The 23675-nt window shown below is 46.2% G+C and overlaps 1 protein-coding gene and 1 pseudogene across 2 annotated transcripts; one reads left to right on the forward strand and one right to left on the reverse strand.

The window, feature by feature from the left end:
- On the reverse strand, positions 1-23675 carry SLC1A4 (solute carrier family 1 member 4). Its single transcript, XM_081101123.1, has 8 exons — positions 23104-23675; positions 11785-11827; positions 9664-9726; positions 7863-8074; positions 5007-5240; positions 3562-3756; positions 2909-3043; positions 1-2024 (listed from the first exon to the last, which is right to left on the reverse strand). Exons 1-8 carry the CDS (start codon positions 23628-23630, stop codon positions 1787-1789), a joined length of 1647 nt encoding a protein of 548 aa, XP_080957249.1. The 5' UTR covers positions 23631-23675; the 3' UTR covers positions 1-1786.
- LOC308526100 (large ribosomal subunit protein eL30-like) lies at positions 17094-17561 on the forward strand (annotated as a pseudogene). The gene has a single exon. The product of its transcript is annotated as a large ribosomal subunit protein eL30-like (transcript).

Consider the following 23675-nt stretch of genomic DNA (forward strand, 5'->3'; position numbering starts at 1 on the left):
GCGAATGTCCATTTGCCGTTTGTAATCAATGTGATTGTCTCCCCCTCTGAAAACAGAAGGGTATCAGCAAGCTCTGGCCAGGGGGTAAAGGTTTTGAGACGCCTCAGCTCAGTTCCTGGTCACTCCAGGTGTCACAGGAAAGGGGCGTGGCTTCACTGGTTTAAAGGTTTCAGGGAGCTGGGTCAGCTCTGTGCCTCATGGCTCCTCCTCACCCCTTTGGCTTAGGCTCAGGCCTCTGATTTTATAACAGAGGAGTTTGGCCATCTCTGTACCATCCACCCAGACTCATCGCAATGGAACACACATCACAAAGGTGTGTTTCCCTTCTGCAGGGTGACAGCGAAACCACAGCAACAGGGAAAGCAAGGGAATGGCTGAGGGTGAAAGTCTGGGAGCTTTGACGGCCTGCGGAGGGGTGGCAGAAACGGGGCCTGGGCCTGGCAGTCACAGGGAAGCCAGTACCTGGAAATGCAATGGCAGGGGCGGTGGCTAGTTCATGAAATCTTGGAGGACCTAGGAGAGGCTGCCTCTGAGGCTGCGGAGGAGGTACACAGAGAACGAGCGGGAGGAAGTGGCTAATGCACAGAAAGCAAAGCCCCACTCATAAACGGTGTCTTCACCAGGAGACCAAGGGCTTTGGAGAGAGGTATCACTTAGGTAAAAAAAATAAAAATAAAAATATCTCTGGCCGTTTTGGCTCAGTGGTAAGAATGTCAGCCCATAGACTGAAAGGGCCCGGGTTTGATTCCGGTCAAGGGCACGTACCTCAGTTGCAGGCTTGATCCCTGGCCCTGGTTGGGGTGTGTGTGGGAGGCAACCAATTGATGTGTCTCTGTCTCCCTCCCCGTCCCTTCCACTCTCTCTAAAAAATCAGTGGGGTGGGGTGGGGGGAGGGGGGAAGGGGGGTAGACCCTCAGGAGGATTAACAACAACAAAAAATAGTAGATTGAGAAACCAACCAGGATCCTGCAGCAGAGTGGATGGCGAGGAAGCTATAGTGTTGTCAGAGGCCCAGGTCACGAAGCTGCAAACTTCCCCAGGGCTGGGAGGAGAATGAGAATGTGTGTGTGTGTGTGTGTGTGTGTGTGTGTGTGTGTGTGCATCCTGTCTGGTTAAGATGCTTCCCTTTCCTGCTCCTTTCTTTGATCTCAGCACTTACAGTTTACTCAATGCCTTTGACCAGAGAAGCCAGCAGCCCTACCACCATCTGGAGTATTTCTAACTTGACAATGTGCAGCACCGCCAGTCCACCAACAACCCTTGAACCAGAAGCCAGCTGTACCTAATTGTAAGCAAAAACTCTAACACCCGGAGTCCCAGCTCAGCGAATTCCATTCAAGGCGAAGAATTTGGGAATTTTCCAATCACGAAGGCTCGCAAGGCAATGTGACCGATGACTGCAAACCCCCTAAGTTTGCCTGGAAAGCACCCACCGCAGTGACTGGGTGCAGTGAAGGGCACATCTGCATGTTCCCAAGCTTTGACCGAGCCTGTTGTTTCCCCGAGCCTGGCAGCTCGATGGTGTGTTTCAGACGGACCCTGGTGCGCGCACATGGTTGCATCTAGACGGGGATCAAGCTGAATGTCAGTGTCCTAGTCCCCAGGAACCAGTTCTGGCTGGGAAGCCCACTGCCTGTGCTGAGAAGTGATCCTCAAACCGGTGATTGGGCCAACGCATTGCCCGGAGGCTAAAGTCGGTGAGGGCGGTGGGCGGCGCCCGGTGTCCGGTGGCTGGACTGACAGGGTGGGCACGACCGATGGCAGGCAAGCTGGAAGCCCAGCCCCATCACAGAACCGACTCCTTGGATTCCAGTTCCACGGCGCTGGCAGCAGGGCCGCCCGCCGGGTTCTGGTGTGTCACCAGCGGTGACGTCTCCTCCTCTGACTTGCAGTTGGGGATGGCTTCCACTTTCACCTCGCTCAGTTCCTGCGCCCCTTTCTTCATCGCCTTCTGATTCAGGTGGTGGAGAATGCCCGCACCCAGGGCGTCCCCCTCCACATTCACCACGGTGGTGGTCCGGTCCCTGGTGGGAAAGGAAAGGTAGGCGGTCCAGCCAATGCCACCGGCGGCAGCCGCCTGGGGGCAGCCCCGTCACAGGGGCCAAGGCCACGGGCAAGCTGTGACCCTCCGGGGCCCCTGCTCTTATCCAGAGTGCATGCTCCTAAGGGCATAAGGCTTCACTTTACTCTAGGTGAACTTTCTCGTAATTTTTTTTCTTATAAAAGTAATAGATACCCAGGTTCCTGGACTCTAAGGCTCATTTTCTTATCCACATGCTCTACTGTCCAACACTAGTACTTCAGCTAACGTTCCCTATAAAATAGGTATCGCCCCTACCTGAAAAAGGTATCCCTCAACTCAAGGAATCAGCACTCAGAAACTGTTCTGTGTCTACAGGAGCTCTGCCGATGGCCGTCCGAATCACACCTCCTTCCTACACCTCCTCCCCGAGCCCAAGGCATTCCCATTAACAGGGTTCATCTTCCCTCTCCTCACAGAAACCACTCTCTGGGCATTTCTGGCCAAGGACTATCTTCCCAAAGGCTCACTGCACCCATGGCCATGACTCCTACCGAACCAACACCTTCCACAGATTTTAGTGCCCTCCCCCCTCTCCCCCTCCCCCCTCCCCCTCCCTCGGGGCCTGCAACCCATGCTTTCCCGGATGCTCTAAGCAAGTTCTTGGTAATAATATTTCATGGTCATTCATGAGCCTCTGACTCATGTTGTTAACTTTTCCTAGCTCTAAGTTTTGTCTTGCCAGCTCAACTGTGGGCTCCTTCACAAGGCAGGGAGCATGTTTGAAGTTTCTCCACACGCCTCAGGTCGAGCGGAGTGCCAAGCCCCTAGGGAGCTCAAGACAGACTTTCCTTTGTTCGCTGCCCTTAGGTAGGACTTGCTACTTACACAATCCAGTCCACAGCCAGGATCAGAGAGAGATCACGAGTGGGCAGCCCAATGGCCTCCAGGATAATGGCGATGGTGAGGACCCCTCCGGCCGGCACGCCTGCCGCTCCAACACTGGACGCCGTGGCTGTCACTCTAGGGATGGCACAGCAGGGTCACCATGAACACAGAGCATGGAGGGGGCACAGAGAAATGCAGAACATGGCAGCCATGGCGCGGCAACGGAAAACCACATGACCCTAGATCAGGGGTGGGCAAACTTTTTGACTCGAGGGCCACAATGGGTCTTAAACTGGACCGGAGGGCCGGAACAAAAGCATGGATGGAGTGTTTGTGTGAACTAATATAAATTCAAAGTAAACATCATTACATAAGAGGGTACGGTCTTTTTTTTCAATAGTTTTATTCATTTCAAACGGGCCGGATCCGGCCCGCGGGCCGTAGTTTGCCCACGGCTGCCCTGGATTCTGCCCGATGAGCCTGCGAGAGACAATGCACTCTCTCCAAGTAATGGATTCACACTGTGCTCATTTCATAAATGAGACGCCGTGTCCTGGCCAGATGGGTACTTAGCAGGATTTTTCAAAGGAAATCACAAGAAATCCCTCAGGTTCTGAGCCAGGCCCAGAGTTCGGAGGGAGGCGTGAACTCACAGAATCGTGAAGATCTGCCCTGCCTTCAGCTCGATGTTGTTGAGCTGGGCGATGAACACGGTGGCCACACACTGGAAGATGGCCGCGCCGTCCATGTTCACGGTGGCCCCGATGGGGAGAATGAACCTGCTGATCCGCTTGTCTACACCGTTGTTCTCTTCGATACACTTCATCATGGAGGGAAGGGTTGCTGAGCTGGAAATGGAGACACCACTGACCCTGAGAACCGTGCTTCCAAGGGCAGCAGGCCGCTCGCTCCGGCCCTGGACCGGAACCACGAGCACCACCCTCGTTTCTGGCTTTCTCCCCCGGAATACAAGGAACATCACAACGGCGTCAAAGTTTCTGTCACAACGTGGGTTTTTGTCAACTTCCGGAGCATTCAGAACCCGACTCCCATTGACCTGCGGTGTTACTTACCTGGATGCACCTGTTCCAAATTTCTCAAGAACCACACTTGACCTTGTGGTACAAAAGGTTCGCAAGAGAACAAAGAACTGTTGACTCTGTATGTGCACCTCCTCTCCTGACCCCCCTCCCCCCCAAAAAAAAGTACAAGGCAAAAAACCATGATGACTTCTTTTTTTCTTTTAGGCCAAGAAGCAGAAATGGCTCTGAACATTTGGAAAGAGTAACTGTGTTCACAGATAACTGGATAAACGAAACCTGTTCTCTCCAGCGGCCTCCGGGGAGGGTGGCGGGCGCAGCTGAGGAGCAGGTTTGTTTCTGTCGAAGCCAGAGAACCTCGCCTCCCTAATCCTTTGTACCAGCACTGCCTGGTCATATGACTGGCCCTTCAGGATGGGAGGAAGCATGCGGTAGGGAGGCAAAAGCTAAGCAGGAGAGAGAAACAGCGTGCTGCCATCCTTGGAAAGTTTTCTTTCATGTATTTAGAAAGCCCCCCACTTTTTTTTTTTGAAAGATTTCTGATAACGACAGGTACATCATCTTTTACGCTAAATTAGATAATCCTAGAGAGCTGAGCAGGTATCCCTCACCATGATGCCTTGGTGTATTTTCTAGTCATGCATCCAGAGGGAGAGCTGGACGGGTAACATTCTAGCAACTTCCCTGCAATGCATTTTGAGTTAAGTGGCTACTTTCTTTTACTCAGGCAAAGGGCTTACTAATTAGGGTGAGGACCCACAGCTCCGATGGCCTAAATAACGATCAGGTTGACTGTCAAGGAGCCAGAAGAAGAAGAAACAAGGCAATTCCTCATTTTGGCAATCCCAGAAATCCATTTCCTAAGAGCTGTGGGGGCTGATAACACAGCATGTGATGTGGAAAACATGATTCTGTATCTTAACGAGTATCTTAACGTATTTCATTCTTTGAAAACTCTAAATTGGGTTTAAGATGCCAGCTGTGCACCTACCACTGGGCTCACCTGGTTTCATACCAACACAGCTCAGAGCCATCAAGGGCTCCCAAAACCCACTCACCTGGAGCAGGTGGCAAATGCTGTCGCAAATGGTGTGAGGAGGCCCAGGAGGAACTTGAATGGGTTTTTTCGTGTGAAAACGAAGTAAATAAGCGGCAGAACAATTCCTCCATGAATAAAATGGCCCAACATGGACGTCAAGATATATTTCCCAAGGCTGGTCACCAGCACGACGATGTCCTTCATTTCCACAATCTTGCTCCCAACCAGGAACATGATGCCCACAGGAACATACCTAGGGCATGAGCACAAGGTACTTGTCAGTAAGAGCGATGTGACGTAGGGGCCGGGAGACGCAGGCCCTTCCCACTCAACACAGGGACGTTCAACTAGGCGGCCTTCGTCTCCCCCTAGGAGGAGTCTGAGAATGAAAGGGATGGGCCCATTTTACAGGCCGTGAAACTGAGTAAAATTGACATGACACATCTCCGGGGGTAACGGAGTCAGGATCAGAACCCAGGCTTCTTTCCCCTGGGATATGATGCTCTGAACAGATGGCTGTCACCGACCACAGGGACTCCCAAGTGGAAAGACAAGGAACTGCTCGAGATCAAAGCCTCTGGGAATGGAGTCTGACTTTCGGCTTTGCTCAGGCTTGTTTCTGAAAACTTAGAGACACAAAAGACTAGCACCGATTTCGTAGAACTGAGACGAAGCTGGGATTTTTGTGAGGCTTAACATTCTTTGTGATTTGGGAAACATGATTCCGTGGGAGAAAGTCATTAACAATGGCCCTCTGGGGACACTCCTGGAGCGTGAAGGTATTTTTCAATGGCAGGACGAGAGGAAGGACGGGAAGGAGCAAGCCAGGGGAGCTGCAAAGAACCAGAGTCAGTTGTTTTGAATTAAATCTAAGTTGAGGAAGAATTTTATAACCATTGGCTTTTTTTTGATAAATTTTATTTATTTTGAACATATTTTCAAAAATTGATTTTTAGACAGAGAGGGAGAAGGAGAGAAACATCGATGTAAGAACCAAACATCAATTGGCTGCCTCCGAGATGCCCCCTACTGGGGATCGAGCCTGCAACCTGGGCGTGTGCCCTGACTGGAATCAAACTGTGACCTTTCCGGTCTACAGGGTTAGAAGTCAGTTCAGGTCCCTTCTTCAGGTGGACAGAGGGGGCAGCGGTTGGAGGGGGACAAGAGCGACCTCTGAAAGTGCTGGCAAGTTCTGTTTCTTGATCTGGATGAGTGTTTGCTTTGTGATAGGGATAATTCATTAAGTGATAATTCATTAAGTGATAATTCATTAAGGGATAATTCATTAAGTTGTGCACATGTTTTAAGTACTTTTCCATAAGTCATACTTCATTAGGGAAAAAAAGTGAAGGCTGGCGGCAGGACCTGGCAGGAGCTCTACCTCTGTGTAGTGGTTACTAGTCACTATCAGTGACCATGTCTTTTCTTTTAATCCAAATTTTGGGAAGATTTTAGACAAAATAAACAACAGAAAACAAACAAACAAAAAAACCCAGGAAAGGAACTGACCTGTGATGACAACACTTTTTCCTTCCTGGAACTATTTCTCTCCCCAGAACAACAGTCATACGAACAAAGTGTCATGTTTGCAATGATAAGAGTCAGCCTCTGGAATGGTGGTTGAGCAAGAAAATGTGGTTGAGCAAAAGAAACACCACCAGTGGGGGCTTTGGACTTGGCCTCCCACCCAATTCCAAACTTTCCTACCAAATTCCAGGCTTCTCTCCTGGAATTTGGTCAGTTCAGGTGCCACCTCAATGCCACTGAGAGAGAGAAGTTCTGGGATATTTAAGGATTGACAGTTAGGAAAATGCTTTGTGCATGAAAAGATAAACTAGTTTCCTGACAATGAATGGATAGACGCTAAAATCCACAGAAATTTGGCTTGAGTGAAACAGCAGGACGAAGCTGACGAGGGATGGCCACTGGAATTAGTATAATTTCTGAGGGATCAGGTCAAAATTTTACCTTTTAGCCAAAAATCAATCTAATGATTTTGTATTAAACAATTACACTTTCATCGATACTACCTACAGAAACATTTAGGTTAAAAAAAAAAAAGACTATTCCAAGTTTACATATGCATGAATCTGTCCTCCATGTAGTGAAATACGATAGTAAAGGGCCCCTCTGAAGCTTTAGGTCTATCAGTTTAAGATAAATAAGCCTTATTTCACAGAGCAGATAGCAAACTTATGGAATTCATTGCTCCACAAGATGATATGGGCATCACATATAATATGGGATGATGGTGTGAACCCATAAGTAGATGACTGATGATCTATATATATAAAAGCCTAAGCAACCATCCGATCGTTTGAACTGTAGCTATGATGCACACTGACCACCAGGGGGCAGATGCTCAACGCAGGAGCTGCTGAGCTGCGGTGACTTGGCAGCTGTGGTGACTTGGCAGCTGCAGTTCTAGGGTGACACACCCTAGAGGAACCAGAGAGGAGAGAGCCTGGTTCTGGGGTGCATCACCTGAGAACCACCCTCTCATAATCAGGGACCCCTCGGGGGATGTTGGAGAGCTGATTTCGGCCCGATCCCTGCAGGCCATGCTGAGGGACCCCACTGGTGCATGAATCCATGCACCGGGCCTCTAGTAGAAGCATAAGGGGCCACTGTGGGTGCTGAAGAAGTAACTGGTAACTATGGGACATGCCTGACTCTCTGAGGTCCTGGACAGGAGGGGAAACTGCCTCCACCTCTATCACACCAGGACCCACCTGGGGGTGCATCAACCACATACAGAGCCCTGGGCCAGGTGGTGACCCAGAGGTGACCTAGAGCAGCAGAGGCAGGTTCTTTTCTGGCTGGAGCAGAGATAAGAGGGAGGGTTGGCAGCAGGGGGGAGGGCAGCAAGACTCACCACATAATCCACGACACCAGCACCATCGTCGCCTCGTTGAAGGCATTGAAGAAACGGATGAGCTCTTCTCCTTCAGAGCCTAGTTTCTTTAGGGCCACTCCTAACACGAGGGCAAAAAGGACCAATCCCAGAATGTTCATCCCTTCGATCTCGGTGCCAAATGGGATCTGCAGGATCAGAGTGGACACAGGGTCCAAGTTTACAACATATGACTGTAAAGATGCATTTGCTTTGTGTCTCCACCAGGCTGAAACACTATACCCAGAATGAGAAAAGGTTTGTATTTTCTTTAACCTTAAGTGATTTTGCAAATCAAGGGGTAGGAAAGTCAAGGGGGAGATGGAGTGTAAGGATACAGAAAGTCAACAAAAATTTCACCTAGTTGCTAACTCTAAAAGCTGTTCAAAGACGGCATGGATTGAAGCAGAAAGCAGTGAGCTCCCTGTTACTGGATATATTCAGGTAGAGGTTGGACAAACAATCACTTCAAAGGGTGGCTTTTAAAAGAGCTTGTTGCTGAAAAGTTCCTTCAGATCAAGAATTGATGCCTATACCTTCACCTCCTAAATGTCAATAATTCTTTTTGCTGCTAGGCTGTTAGGATGGCCTTTGAGCTGACGAAAGTCCCAAGATTTTTCAGGATTGACATGGATCTCTTCAGGATATTCGTTCCTAAATCACTGACTTTAAATGTATAGGTAAAATGCACTCTTTATTTTTCCAGTAATGCTGAATCTCACGGCTGCAAGTATATGTTAGGCAGGCATTTTACTCCATCAAACACATTATGAAATTCTGAACAGGAAACATGGCGTGCACAAAGAGCATTTTTACCAGAGTTCTAGTCTGACTTCTAGTCCCAGCTCTGGCATTAAATAACTTCTCTGAGCTTCAGGTTCTTCATCTGCAAGATGACGTGAATTGGATTTAATTCGTAGCTTTCAACTTTCTTTTTTAAGTGGAACTTTTCCTTCAATCACAGAACGGTGGGTAGTACTCGGAGTCCCTCAGCCCTGAGGAGGTAGATGTGTGGAAAAAGGCAAAGTACCCCCTTCTTCCCAGACAGTTCTGGGGCTGGACTGAATAATCTTTGAGGTCCCTTGTCCCTTCCTGCTCAGTGTCTGGGAAACAATAGGTACTCAAAAATATATGCGTGAATGAATAATGGCTAGAGTAAGTTAAGCCCCTAGAACAAGTTCTATGTGTAGGGGTAGGGTAAATCACCTATTAATGATATTTCAGGATAGCAGAAGGGTGTTATAAAATACTAGAGGCCTGGTGCACAAATTCATGCATCGGTAGGGTCCCTTGTCCTGGCCGGTGATCATTGGGGCCGATGGGGGCCGGCCGGCCGGGAGGGACCGTGGGAGGTTGGCTGGCTGGGGAGGGACCGCAGGAGGGCTCCAGGGCATGTCCAGCTCGTCTTGCCCATTCCCGATCGACCAGACCCCAGCAGCAAGCTAACCTACTGGTTGAAGCATCTGCCCCTGGCGGTCTACCAATTGATCAGACACTTAGCATATTAGGCTTTTATATATATAGATATTTTAGGAGAGGGGACGTTAGTTCCAATTTGATGAAGTAGATCCACTAAAGATTGCAAAGCTACAGACGCTAGACTTCGGCCATGTTGGTAAATAACCAAAGAAACAAACCAAGACCATGTGCTTTGAACAGCCCACCCAAACCCCAAAGTTTTCAGCCCTGCTTGAAAAAAGATGCATTGTGTGGGCTCCTGCAATTAAGAAGCATTCTTTACTTTATAAGTATTCATCACAAGTGATCTTACAAAGAGCTTTACCTTTTCAAGGGTTATGTTTCCATTGCTCACGTTGTGGGGGTCCATTTTATAATCAGTTGCATACTGTAAGTGAGAGAAAGAAAAATCACTGTCAGTGCACAGGGGAAGATGGGGCTGAATAGCTGGGCCTCTAGCTAGTCTGTCATTATTCACGTCAAGTGTTGGGGGCATTGCTCAATTGGTTGGCCTGACCTTAAGACCAAGGCAGCATGTACTACCAGAGGCCTCTGGTTAGATAGGAAACCAGGGAGAATGTCCTTATGCCCTTGGACAATGGTTGGTAGGTCTGCCCAATTGCATGCTGAGAGCTTGATATTTCAAACAGCTGAGAGTTCACAGTATTTAGAGAACCTTGGTATTAATTCCATAATGCCCAAGTTCACTTTTCAATGTGTCCATTTATGTGTATTCATTTATTTATGCTCCACTTGGTTCCAGAATTTGTTTGAACATGACTGTTTTTCAGAATCTATTTCTAATGGGCCAGAGCCTCCACTCTCCAAAGCAAAGGATGTCAGGCGAGCTGGTGTTCCTGGCTGAGCCCCCTGCGAGACCCACTTCTCTGAAGTGAAACACCTCTCCAGCTTTGGCCTACAGCAGACTGCACATATTTCTGCACAGGTGTCTCCCAGTGGCAGCAGGCACGATCGAGTGGAATCTGTTATGGAACACCCTTCCTGGTCTGTTCTGAGGACAGCTGGCTTCTGCACTGTCAAGAGCAGCGCGTTAGGAGGCCCCGGACCCGGAGGCCGGCTCTGTGCCCGCCACTGAGGAGCTCTGGTCTCTCTCAGCTTTGACTGACGGAGCTTTCAGACACGCTGAGGTGTTCAGTGGTCCTGTGATCAGGATGGCAGGAAAAACAACACTCAGCCCACATGTGACAGGCACCGAAATCCCATATGCCTTTTCTCTTTCTCCTACCTCATGTTGTATACAGAAGCCACAGCTGTGCTTATATGCAGATTTGTTTTGTGTTTTTTAAAGAGAGAGGCTATAATTAGAAACAGAAAAGTCTTTATTAAGGGCAATCAGGTTAGTCCATCTAATCTAGACCTTTATATTTCTTCTCTGTGTAAAGCATGGCCACAGGGATGTTACTTAGAGTAATGCTAAAATTAGGGAAAAACTGAAAACAAGCTGAATGTCCATCAATAAGAGACCGATGGAGTAAAATCATGGTACACTCATACAGTGGAATACAACCAATAACATGTGCAGGGGGGTTATTTATTGACGTGAGAAAATCTTCACAATATATGGCTTTGAGAAAGAGTTTAGAGTGAAAAAAAGTTTAGAGTTTACAAAAAAGTGGAAGAAAATAAAATAATCATCCATATTCACCACCTAGAACTACCCATGAACATTTTAATATACATCCTTCAGATCTGTTTTTCTCTATGCATGCCCACATGTTTAAAAAATAATCATACTAAATATGTTGTATGGCCGGTAGCTCAGTTGGTTAGAGCATCATTCTGATACTACACCAAGGTTGTGGGTCTGATTCCAGGTCAGGGCACATACAAGAATAACCAATGAATGCATAAATAAGTGGAACAACAAACTGAAGTTTCTCTCCGTCCTAAAACCAATAAATTAAAAGAAAAATCTTAAAAATAAAATTATATAAGAGAGTTTACAAACAACATATTTAGTATGATTATTTTTTAAACATGTGGGCATGCATAGAGAAAAACAGATCTGAAGGATGTATATCAAAATGTTCATGGGTAGCTCTAGGTGGTGAATATGGGTGATTATTTTATTTTCTTCCACTTTTTTGTACTTTACTTTTACTCTTTTTGCAATGAGCATATACTTCCCTTATAACCCGAAAAAAGATACCATTATACTTGAAAAATATTCTAAACTATTTAAGAGAGCCCCAAAATGTGATCGGAGGGTATTTCTCAGGTGATATGAAAAGATGTTGGAACCAGTGGGATATTTTAGAAAAACGTTGAGTTTTGCTTTGTTTGTTTTATCCCAGGGGCCCATCTATAAAACTTAGACCAATGTTACCAAGTTTTGTTAACACCTTACCTAATTCTACAGCAATATTTTTATACAACCTCCACCCCCATCAAAGGTTCATAGTTTTAACAAAGCATCAAACCTTACCGTTTTAAAAGTTGCAACCACAAGATTTGAGGGAAACAGGTTTCTGTTGGAAAAGGAAGCATTTCATCAGTATTCTTAAAATTCAGCAAAGTATGTGCTTTAAGATTGCCCATTCCTGACAGCCTCACATACAGTACTCCTCCTCTCTCTCCACCTCCAGCAATGACTACGGTCTTCTGCTTGTCCAAACGCCCACCTATGCCTCGCTGCCGGGCCACCATAGAAACTTGAGTGCCCCAATGTTTATTTCCTCTCCTTTGGGGTACTATTGGATATTTATGCTCAACCAAACCAGAGGAACTGCATCCCTTTCCTTTCCCCAAGCGGGGAAGCCCTGTTGCAGAGGTTTTCAGTGGGGAGTGGTGCTGCTCCACAGTGAAGTCCACGGGAGTGTTTTTATTGCGGAGATAATTGGAGGGCATTCCTGAGATTGGGGGAGTGTGTGGGAAAGTGCCGGGTGCCAGCCGTTCACTCTGCTAAGTACAGCAAAGTCCTGTACAATAAATGGTGCCAAGGCCCTCACCCTCATGCCTTCCAATATCCTATACCTGCAGATGAAACCTTATAATTACCTGAGCCTAAACTAACCCCCAAACAAGGCAGTTTTTGCCTAATTTGAATCTATTCTGAATTTTCTAGGAGTGCAACTATTGTATAAAATGTGGGATAATTATTCTTTTGTTTTGTTCAGAATGTTTCCAAGAACTGTTGATCTTTCTGGAAAAATCACATTGCCCAAGGCAAAAGGTAAGATCTGAGTCCTTAACTGCACACATGGTATCAAGTTTCAGTCTGTATTTATAGCTATGTCATTAACAGTGAATCTAAATTCAGAAGCAAGCACTTCGTTTTAGAGCACTTACATGTTAAAAACCATTATTTTTATTATAAATTACTCTTTTTACTTTTATATTACAGTTAAGTCCTATCAATGTTTTGAATAATGCAAATAGGTAAATTCTGTTTATGAATTTCATTTCAAGATGAAGGATATAAAATATTGTTACAAAAGCAGGGCAATAGAGCTGAGCTAAGCTGTGTTTTGAAACCAAAGTCTATTCGTGCAAACAGTTTTACTGAGGGCCTCCTTTGGGTCAGGCTCTTGCAAGATTCTGTTCTTAATATGTGAGAAAATCCCACTGACAGTCCATCTGTTCTACCCACTTCCTATAAGAATAAGTCTAGGAGCGTAAACAACTCTGGATCATCCTTACAATATGAGCCAAATTTACGCACTAATTTTTACGTCTGTGGTTGAGTTGTTTACCTAACACTGGAATCTCCAGGCAACTATTTGCAATGTGTTTGGTTTCAGAGGGAGGCCGGTCTGATTGCAACCCAACTCTGCAAACAGGTGGTCCCTGGAAGCCACACCTTTGTGTAATACCTTCTCCTTGAGTGTGGGTGGGGGCCTATGACTTTCTTTTACCCAAAAGAATGGAGTAAAGGTGATGGATGCCACTTCGTGATTTGGTTACATAAAATTGTGGCTCCCAACGTGCGAGAAGAGTCTCTTTACTGCCTTCTGGGCTTGCATGTTTGATGAAACAAGCTGCCATGTTGGACAGGCCCATCTGGTAAGAAACTGAGGGTGACCTCTGGCCAACAGCCGACTAGGAGCTGAGGCTCCCAGACTGAACTTCAAGGACCCAAATTCTGCCAACTGCTGTGCGACCTCAGAAGCGAACACTTCCCCAGTCAAGCCTTCGGAGGAGACCTTAGCTGTGGCCAACACCTGATTGCAGCTCTGTAAGAGGCCGGCGCAGAAGACTCAGCTAAGCCATGCCAGGATTCTTACCGCACGGATACTGTGAGATAGTGCATGTGTGTGATTTTAAGCTGCTAAATTGTGGGCAACTTATTAATTTGTGCATTAGATAACTCATGTACTAGCCAACAGGGTTAATAAGATAGAAAATTTCATTACACTAAAGTTGGCTTCCGCAAGACAACCAGTATGTAGAGACTGCAACACAGCATTTTCCAAATCTACTTGTCTGTGAAACCAGAATTGCTTTGAACATATTTAGAGAATACCGGCTCGTGCACACCTGCATTGAAGCAGACAAAATGTGATCATCAGTTAAATTAACCATTACGAAATGGTGATCAGAAATTTGAGTTCTATCACAAGCATATTTACTTAAAAAAAAAAAAAGGTAGAAAAGACTAGCAACGTGTACTATTTCTTAGTGTATAGATGAATAGCAACTTACATTTGCCTGTTATTTCCATTACCAAGCACCTTTCTTACATATTTCAAACTTATGGGGTAGGTTTGGTATCTCATTTCCATATGCTATAATACTTAGAAGCAGAAGTCGGTCCTGAGGCAAGGATTTCCTATTCTACCCGCACCGCATGACAACCCTCAATAGTTCCAGGACTGAGCTGGCTACTAGGTTCTCTCCCTAAGAGGGCAAGGAAGTTAAGAACGAGCTGGGTTAGAAGCTCTCCATCAGTCTCTTTGGGATACAACTCCTGCTGGGTGTACCTTGCATCCTTAAGGATTAGCAGTTTCCTCAGTTGGTACAAGTACAGCCTCCCAACAACCTTGAAATACACTCTCTTCCAAAGAGTACATGCTATTTGTTTAAACCTTGCTAGTTAGCCTGCCTGGTCTCCTTAGCGTGAGCAATAACCCAATACTGTCTCACCCACATAGACCATGACCCTCACCCAGAACTTCTAGACCAGCCATTGTCACACTGACCTGTTTTCAGACAGTCTACAGTATCTAGTCTACAAAATCCAATGGGAACAGAGAGGTACAGACAATACTAGAGGCAAAACAACAACTCCTGTCCCGCCACACCCCCACACCCCAAAAAATCAATTTCCTTAGAAGAAAACAATATACCCTTGCAGTTTCTTACAAAGTTAAACATACACTTACCATATGACCCAGCAATTCCATTTCTGGATATTTACAAGAGAAATGAAAATATGTCTGCAAAAAGGGCCTGTATGGTTAATATTAACAGGGGTCCTCAAACTACGGCCCGCAGGCCACATGCAAATACAAATATTGTATTTGTTCCCATTTTGTTTTTTTACTTCAAAATAAGATATGTGCAGTGTGCATAGGAATTTGTTCATCGTTTTTTTTTTTTTTTAAATTATAGTCCGGCCCTCCAACGGTCTGAGGGACAGTGAACTGGCCCCCTGTTTAAAAAGTTTGAGGACCCCTGGTTAATAATCTTAAACATAGTAGCCCCAAACCCAAATGTTCACCAACAGATGAATGTACTGATTATGATAAACCTGCACAATGAAATCCTACCTGGCAATAAAAAGAAACCAACTACTAATATACGCAACTGGATAATCTCAACAACATTGTGCTGGGCAAACATAGCCAGACAAAGAAAAGCACATGCTGAATGATTCTATTATTATGAAACTCTAGTAAAAGCAAAAGTAATCTGTAGCGACAGAAAGCAAAACTTTCTCCGGCCAGGGGCGGAGAGTGGGCATTGCTGAGAGGGGTCATGGGTGACAGAAATGTTCAGTGTCTGGATTGTGGTGATGGTTAAGGGAGTTCTCTATTTGTACAAACTCACTGAAATGCACATGTAAAAGAGGTGTGTTTCATTGTATGTAAATCAGTCAAAATGCTTTAAAAGTTAAACAACAACAACAACAACAACATATAGTGCTAACTGCAAAGGAGATTTTACAACCAAAAAAATTTACATTCAATGGAATGACTGAACTTTCTTTAGATTATACAGCTCAGCTCTCAGATAGTAATCCCCGGGAAGGGATTGCCTGGGGGCAGTGAGCTGAAGCTCATGCACCCACACAATCCTATTCCTTTCCCTTGGTCCCTCTGGTTGCCACAGACCAAGAAGAGGAGCAGCAGTCCCCTCCTGCCCATACCAAGGGGCAAAGAGCTGAGGCTGTGATTTAGTCAAGCCAAGTATCTGACAGATTGTGTCTTTGCTATTGTATCTAAAAGTCATTGCCATACTGGAAGCCACCTAGGTTTTCTCCTGTGCTATCTCCTGGGAGTTTTACAGTTTTGCATTTTACATTTAGGTCTGTGATCCATTCCGAGTTAATTTTTGTGAAGGGTGCTGGGTCTGTGTCCAGATTCATTTTTTTGCACGTGGACGTCCAGCTGTTCTGGCACCATCTGTTGAAAAGATTATCTTTGTGCCATTGTATCACCTTTACGCCTTTGTGAAAGATCAGCTGACCATATTTATGAGAGTCTATCTCTGGCTTTCTATTCTGTTCCATTGATCTATTTGCCTATTCTTTCAACAAAATCACAGTCGCGATTACAGTAGCTTTATCACTGTAAAGTGTTAGGGTCGGGTAGTGTCAGTTCTACAACTTTCTTATGTCTGCGCTCTTCTTACCCCTCTCCTTTCAAACACATACGCTGCTGTGAGCTCGGGATTTTTCTTACTCCTGAGCTCTCCTGATTCCAAGGTGCTCATCATCCAAGCAGTTTTGCTTCCCAGAGCTCTGTCTTAGGCATTTTCCTCCAACTCCTCACATTCACACGATAACTTCGCGGGCTTTTAAAATAAGGAGCTGGAAGGAATTTTAGCGGTGACCACGTTCAACCCTCCTCTCCGCTCCCCCACACTGTTAGCACATGTGACACCGCAGCTCCGAGACCAGCACTGTCCAACAGAACTTTCTATATTTGTGCTAATATGGTAGTCATGTGGCTACTGAGCACTTGAAATATGGCTAGTGCTCTTGAGGATCTGAATTTTAAATTTTGTTTACATTGAAAATTTAAATGACATATTTAAATTTAAGTAGCCTCTTGGGACTAGTGTCTATCAGATTGGACAGTGCAGGTCTGGAGTACAGAGATCAGAGTCCGGAAATCAGAGGCCAATGCTCACTGCTGCACCGCACTCAGCCTCGCTGGCTGTTTGGGTGCTTCTAACTACTGAGATCTTCATCTTGTTTAAATTCTCAAATATTCCCTCTTTCTGTTATTTGATCCTGAGACGTTTACATGAATTACATAAGACCAGATACACATTAACCAAAGTTTCTCAAACATCAGTAGTCCGTGAAATCAAATGTATGGGCTCTCACCAGCATTTTATAAAAGATGTAAGACACATTTTATAAAAGATGTAAGACATGAGATAGAATGCAAAAAACCAGCACGTATCACATTTACAATGCTGTTTTATGAAACAGGTGTTTCAGGGTGGGGTCGGGGTGCATATGTGTGGATGCCATAATCTTAAATGTATTTCTTCCTTGTCACTCACTCCCCAGTCACCTCAGAGGTTGCTTTTGATTGGGGGCTGTACTGCACCAAAGGCGGGAAGATGGTGGCTGCAAAGAAGACATAAAATGTTACTGGAATTGATCACCTCTAGGATCTACCTTGTTATGAAAAGTGGAAAGTGCATTCTGGGGGAGAAGCAAATTCTGAAGGTGGTTGGAGAAGGCAAAGCGAAACTGATCATCTTTGCCAGCACCTGTCCAGCCTTGGAAATCTGAAATAGCATACAATGCCATGTTGGCCCAGACTGGTGCCCATTACTATAGTGGCAACAATACTGAATTGGGCACAGCATGTGGAAAATTCTACAGAGTATGCACACTGGCTGTCAGTGATCCAGGTGATTCTGACATCATTAGAAACATGCTAGGACAGACTGGTGAAAAGTAAATCGTGCAAAAGTTTTCTTTAATAAAACTAACCAGAATATATATTGGTTAAAAATAAATATTTCTTATAGTGGGTCGAAATTAAGAACATTTGCAAAAATGCCAAGACCATACTACTAAATCCAGAGACACAAATCAGACCAAACTGGGAAAGAATGAACGGGCATGCTTTCCGGAGCTGTGGGAATCTCTAGATACATTACTTAGAAAAGCTGGTATGAGCCGAAGTTGATCTGGCCACGGTAGAACTTTAGTTAGTGGTACTGTTCAGACTCATGCAGCTCACAGGATGCAAAACTTCAGTGTTCCTTCTTTACACATCTGTTACTATTTGTTCTTCTGATCCTATTGTCAAGGGTGGTATGCATTTCCCTGTTCTATATGAGAAGAATGTAAAACAATTTACTTTTGCTTGGGTGTACTTTTTGTTCCAGAGTATTCCCTTTAAGTTACAAAATTCTTTCCCTATTTATGAAAATTTCAAAGGCTCCTTAGAACAGGATATGGCTCACGCTATATACATCTGATACTTATTACCCCTGGTGTTTATTGTTAGAGCCAGTTAACAGGATGTGCTCCGTCTGATCCTGGTACCCCCCCACACCCCCACCCCCCCAAGGCTGGGAGCAGAGGAAGGGCTTCGGTGATGGGCTCACACTATTGTGACAGTGGGGGGTGGGGGAGTAGTCCACCCTCTTTTTAAGGCCCACATCCAGTTTTAAGTTCCAGCTGGAAAGGTTAATGCTGGGCCTCTGGGGTGGGAGACATTTTAGGAAAGAAAGCTAAGAACAGCACTCATTCTCTATATCAAGTAGCCTGAGAGGCTAAGGTACACTAGCATATTAGCAAGACACTCAGATATTTATCCTCATAACAAGTCTAGGTAGTAGATACTATTATTTGCCTTATTTTACAGATAAGGAAACTGAGGCACTTGTCCACACAGCTAGTAAGTGGTAGAGCTGGATTCAAACCCAGGGAATTGACTTCAGTGTCTGCTCTCAATCACTACCCACACTGTCTCTCTGCGCGCATGTTCTTTTCAGGACTTGAACTAGTCGGGTAGTCTCCTGAGTAGAAGGAATGGTGTCAAGTTAAAACCTTTTTTTTTAATTACAAGCTCCTATTTTAGTGAGTAGTTTGGCTGAGAAACCTCCATGGATTTGGATCCTTGTTAGATTTGCTAAGAGTCTTCATCTTGCCAATAGAGATACGTGGGCATAGATTAAACAACCTGCATGGCCAACATTTAAAAGAAATTATGCACTATTCACTCTCTTGACTGTGATCTAGGGGCTAATATTAGATCACAGTCCCCAACAGGATTCTTTGCATCTTTGCACCTACTGAGAAATGTGTTCTTTGCAGCTTGAGAGGCATCCTATTCACACTAGTCCTTGAGGGAGGAAATTAAGTCCCTCATGTCTCCCTTGGTGAAGGGAAAGACTCAGAGCTCAGTCCATTGTTGATAAAATGAGCACAAGAAAAAACATAACTCCTAGAATAAAGGGCAACAGGCAGAATCTCAGTGGTGCTTACCAGGTACACGGAGCGCCTGCTATACTTCCGCAAAAGACAAGGCCCAGAGCGGTTCTTCTGCCAGAGCACAGAGCCTCAGCCCAGGAGCTGTCCTACCTGCCTCCTTTGCAGATAAGTCTTTGGTTTCCCATTTGAAAACTACAAAGTTTAGCATCCAGGTCAGTGGTTCTCAACCTTGGCTGCACATTAGAATCACCTGGGAATCTTTTTAAAATCCTGACTTCTGGGCCTCATCCTCCAGAAATTCTGTTTCTTTGTTACTAATGTTGTGGCCCCACCCCATAACAAAGAAAAAGAATTTCCGGAGGATGAGGCCCAGAAATCAGGATTTTAAAAAGATTCCCAGGTGATTCTAATGTGCAGCCAGTGATGGTGAACCTATGACACGCGTGTCAGAGGTGACACACGAACTCATTTTTTTGGTTGATTTTTCTTTGTTAAATGGCATTTAAATATATAAAATAAATATAAAAAAATATAAGTCTTTGTTTTACTATGGTTGAAAATATCAAAAAATTTCTATATGTGGCACGGCACCAGAGTTCAGTTAGGGTTTTTCATAATGCTGACACGCCACGCTCAAAAGATTCGCCATCACTGTGTGCAGCCAAGGTTGAGAACCACTGATCCAGATGAAGGTTGAGAAGCCAGCTGCCTCCGTGCTTTCCATCTACAGCTGAGGTCAATTTTGGAGACTGTACAGGTAAGGCAGGGAGAAAATAAACTGGAACATCATGGAGCACATGTGAGGATTTCTGCCCATTTCAGAAATCTGTGTTTAGTTTTGACTTTTCTCCATTTTCCAAATTTCCCAAAGTGTTGATTCTATTAGTCCAAAGCAGTCCGTCACTGCTCACTTCTTTTTCTCCAGGCTCCACGTGGTTCCCAATATACCTAAAGACTACGTTAGCGGCAAGGCATCTTGAGTTCCCTCAAACATTCTCTCCCCACCTCTCCCCCCCGGCAGCCCCCCATTTACTCTCATTTATTTCAAACTGTAAAAACAGGGCCATACCTATTAGTTGTATAAACCCCAATCGCTCTGTAACATGGCTCCATTTATAACAAGAGCAAACATACATTGGGCCAGACATAACTCATTTAATCCTCAAAGCAATCCTGTGAGGTAGGTACTATCATGATTAGGAAAATGAGGAAGCCAGGGCACCGGAAGTTATGGGCATGCCCTAGGACTCCGAAATAAACATTGTTAGGGACTACGAACTTTCACAATGACTGGGTTCCTGATAAGCTAATTCTGTGTCTTTGGTGCCAAAATCATTTCGTGTTGGATGAAAGATCATGGCTCAATTGGATGGGTCACAACCAGCTTGGAAAGTCCTGTATTGTTCTGGGACCTCAGGCATAAAAGCTGCAGGCTGCTCAGGAAGGGACGGTCTGCCACTCTGCCACCTGACAGCTACTATCCACTGTCCTTTCTCACCTCTCGAAGGGCCTGCTCCTAGTGCAGGCACCTCACACCCACTCGCGGCTCCTTTATTTCTAATCCATTGTGTGGTAGGAAACCAAACCCCTTGGTAATGGCATTCTGGATTTTCTCAAAGGCATAATGAATATCGATTGGTTTCATTTCTTTTTGACTTGGACTTACAGCTTCAAAAATCAAATTAGAAATTGTGGCAGAGAGACCCCGTGGGATTTGGGGCCACTCCGCGACCGGGAAAGGTCATGGACTTTGGCAAAGCCTGCACTGCACGAAGTCACCAGAGACCTTTCCGACTCCTTCCAGGTGTTTTAAGTTGTGGGCAGTGAACAGGGGAGGGCCTGCTGCATGACTGAGGTGTTTACTGGTAAATTCTCATTTCATTCACGTGCCCACAGGCAGGAAGGACTGCGACCTGCCTCTGCCAAGGAACATGCCCAGAGTCACTTAAAATGGACATCTGTAAGGATTCCTTAAAGGAAGCAATTTTAAAATTTTTACCCAGAGTCTTCCCAGACCCAGGAAGTATTTTCATGTGGCTCAGGACTGTTTCCTCTCACAAGCTGCTCACGGTGAAAGCCACGTCTGAGCAGCTGCACACGTGCTTTCCTCCACCAACACCGAAGGGGCTCATCTCCTCCTTAGAGGAAGTGGCCATCTGCCTCGACCCTGTCAAACCCTTACCTGGTTCCTCTTTTGACCCAGAGCAAACACTTCTGAGACTGTGGGACTAGACCGGCAGCGTGGTTTCATTACTATCGCATGTTGACTTGGGGGAGGGGAGGGTATCGAAAGAGAGCCCTGAACTATGGAGTCCAGAGTCCCCTGGTTCTTATAATCCCTCTTTTGATCAACTACTCCATGATCTTGAGCAAATCACTTAATCTCTCTGTAGCTCAATTTCCTCAGTTTATCCGTGAGCTGCTGGATCAAATGAGGTTGGCTGTTGGATGCATTATGAAACACTACCTATCCCCAACAAGCCACGACAAAGGTTCTTTAAGTCATTCCCTGTATCTGCAATCCCAAGTCACTGAAAAGTCTGCACCTACACTGACCGTTATGCCATGATACTGGGTCACCATTCACTTCAGAAGCAGGAGCTAAAGGGGCTTGGGTCTAAAACTAGCAAGCCACGATCAGAAACTAAGAGATCTCTTCTGGGGCTGGTGGTAATAAGGTACCCCTCAGATCACTCCCACGCCCTGTTTTTGGCCACTGCCCTTCTCTTGGAGATGAGAATGCTACTGAGCCTCCGATGGGGGTACAACTCCCTCCCTGGACCACTGATCCTTGCAAAAAAGAATCCTTTCATCCCAATATCCGCTTTCTCTCCTGGGACAGATGACAGATACACTGAAGAGCCAAAGGCACTCTCAACCTCATTAGACTGTTTTCAACACCCAAGTGAAGTCCCCAAACTTTAAGGATTTCTCAAGATTCCAAATATCAAGCTGCCAGACACTAAGCAAAGGCTGTGATGCCATCAAAGTCCTAATAGGCTACCTCTACCTGCCTTTTAGGGAAGAAATTTTGGTATAAACTTTCTGGTCCGCCTCATCAGAGATTTTTATTTTTCAATGTAATGCCTTGGACTTTTTTGTTGTTGTTGTCACTGCTGTAGTTTCAAATGAACACTCTGTCTGTTCAGTGGCAGACCGTTGTCACATTTTCCAGAAGGAGAAATGGAAACAGCAGGAAGCCCAGTCACTTTGCCCAGGGTTTGCTGTTTTTTCACAGTCTTAGCCATGAGGAACTTTGCCTCAGTGACTTAAGACTAAACAGACCTCTCCAAGGCTCCCAGTCGGAAACCTGGAGCCAGAGCCAGCTGAGCCCCTCACTCAGCTGCATTTGGCCAGGTCAGTAAATGCCTCCAGGCTGCAATTTTCCGTCTGTGAACTCTGAGCTAATGGAGAAAGCAGGAGAGGCTGACTTGGGTAAACTAGAGAAACTACCCTATGTCTCAGGGTTTGAACAGCAACTTGGAAGCGTCACAGAAAGTGACTCTCTCCCTCTGCTCCGGAACTCACATCTTCCCACAAATAAAGCCCCTTGAAACTCACAATACTGTTGAGTGGTCCTGACTATGGGTTGGAGGGCAATCTGTTCCAAGCCCCCAGGAGAGGCTAGTCTGGGCAACGGGCCCCACACAACTAAGCCCAGCCTTGTTATCCTTGGGTCTTCTGACCAACTCTTCAAAAAATTGCCAGCTTCCTCCCAGCCAAAGGGCTGAAGCAGAGAAGGCCATAGATTACAGGCCAGGATGGTTCAACAGGCAAAATTTAACCAATGCACCCGGAAGCTTTCGGGGACTTTGTTGGAGAAAATAGGGTGAAGCTATCCAGGAGTGGTTAGAACATAGCCAGAGAGCGTAAGAGGTCAAGTACAGGCGAGGCTGCTGCCTCTGCCCTAATGCACACTCACACTTGAAGGTAGGACTGGCTCTTGCTAAAAAAAATGTGGCCCTGCTCCTTCAGACTGTCCGGTGCATCAAGACTGATGTTTGAAAAGGGTTGTTAGCATGCAAAGCTCCAGACATTACTTTGATATTTAAAAATATTAGCAACCAATTAAGAATGAACTCTTTAGGAGTATATGAAGGTGTGTGTTTATGAATGAACTGGAGGGTAATTGAAGAGCTGGCGTCTCCATGGAGGGGAGAGGGGAAGGATTGTCGTTACCTGGCCAGGTCGAGGAAGGAATCCACTGTTTCTTTGGGGACCGGAGGGGAGCCCGAATCCTCCAGCCCAAGGTCGCTGGACTTAAGGGTCTCCGCGCCAGACCCAGGCTTGATGATGAACGCCAAAGCGACGGCGAGCGCAGAGGCGCCGAGAGTGGTGAGGCCGAAGTAGGCGATGGCGATTCCGCCCAGGCGACCAAGAGAGCTGGCGTCCAGAGAGGCGGCGCCCGACACCAGACTGCAGACCACCAGGGGCAGGATGATCATGCGCAGCATGCGGAGCAGCATCTCCCCGGGGAAGGCCAGATAGGTGACCTGCGTGCGGCTAAGCCCCAGCCCGCGCAGCGCCGCGCCGAGGCCGGCGCCCGCCACCACCCCAGACACGGTGAGCAGCACCAGCGCGTGGTGCCGGAGAAAGCCGAGGCAGCGCCGCGCGCGTCCTGCGCGGGGCCGGGGCGCTCCAGGCCCCGCTGCAGGCCCAGCCTGGGCGCTGTCTAGGTAGCCGTTGGTTTCACTGCTCTTCTCCATGGCGTTGCCCGCAGCTCGGAGCTGGAGAAGGTGAGGGACTTGGGC

The sequence above is a fragment of the Myotis nattereri genome, assembly GCF_964212035.1.
Source record: "Myotis nattereri genome assembly, chromosome: 10".
NCBI classification, from domain to species: Eukaryota; Metazoa; Chordata; class Mammalia; order Chiroptera; family Vespertilionidae; genus Myotis; species Myotis nattereri.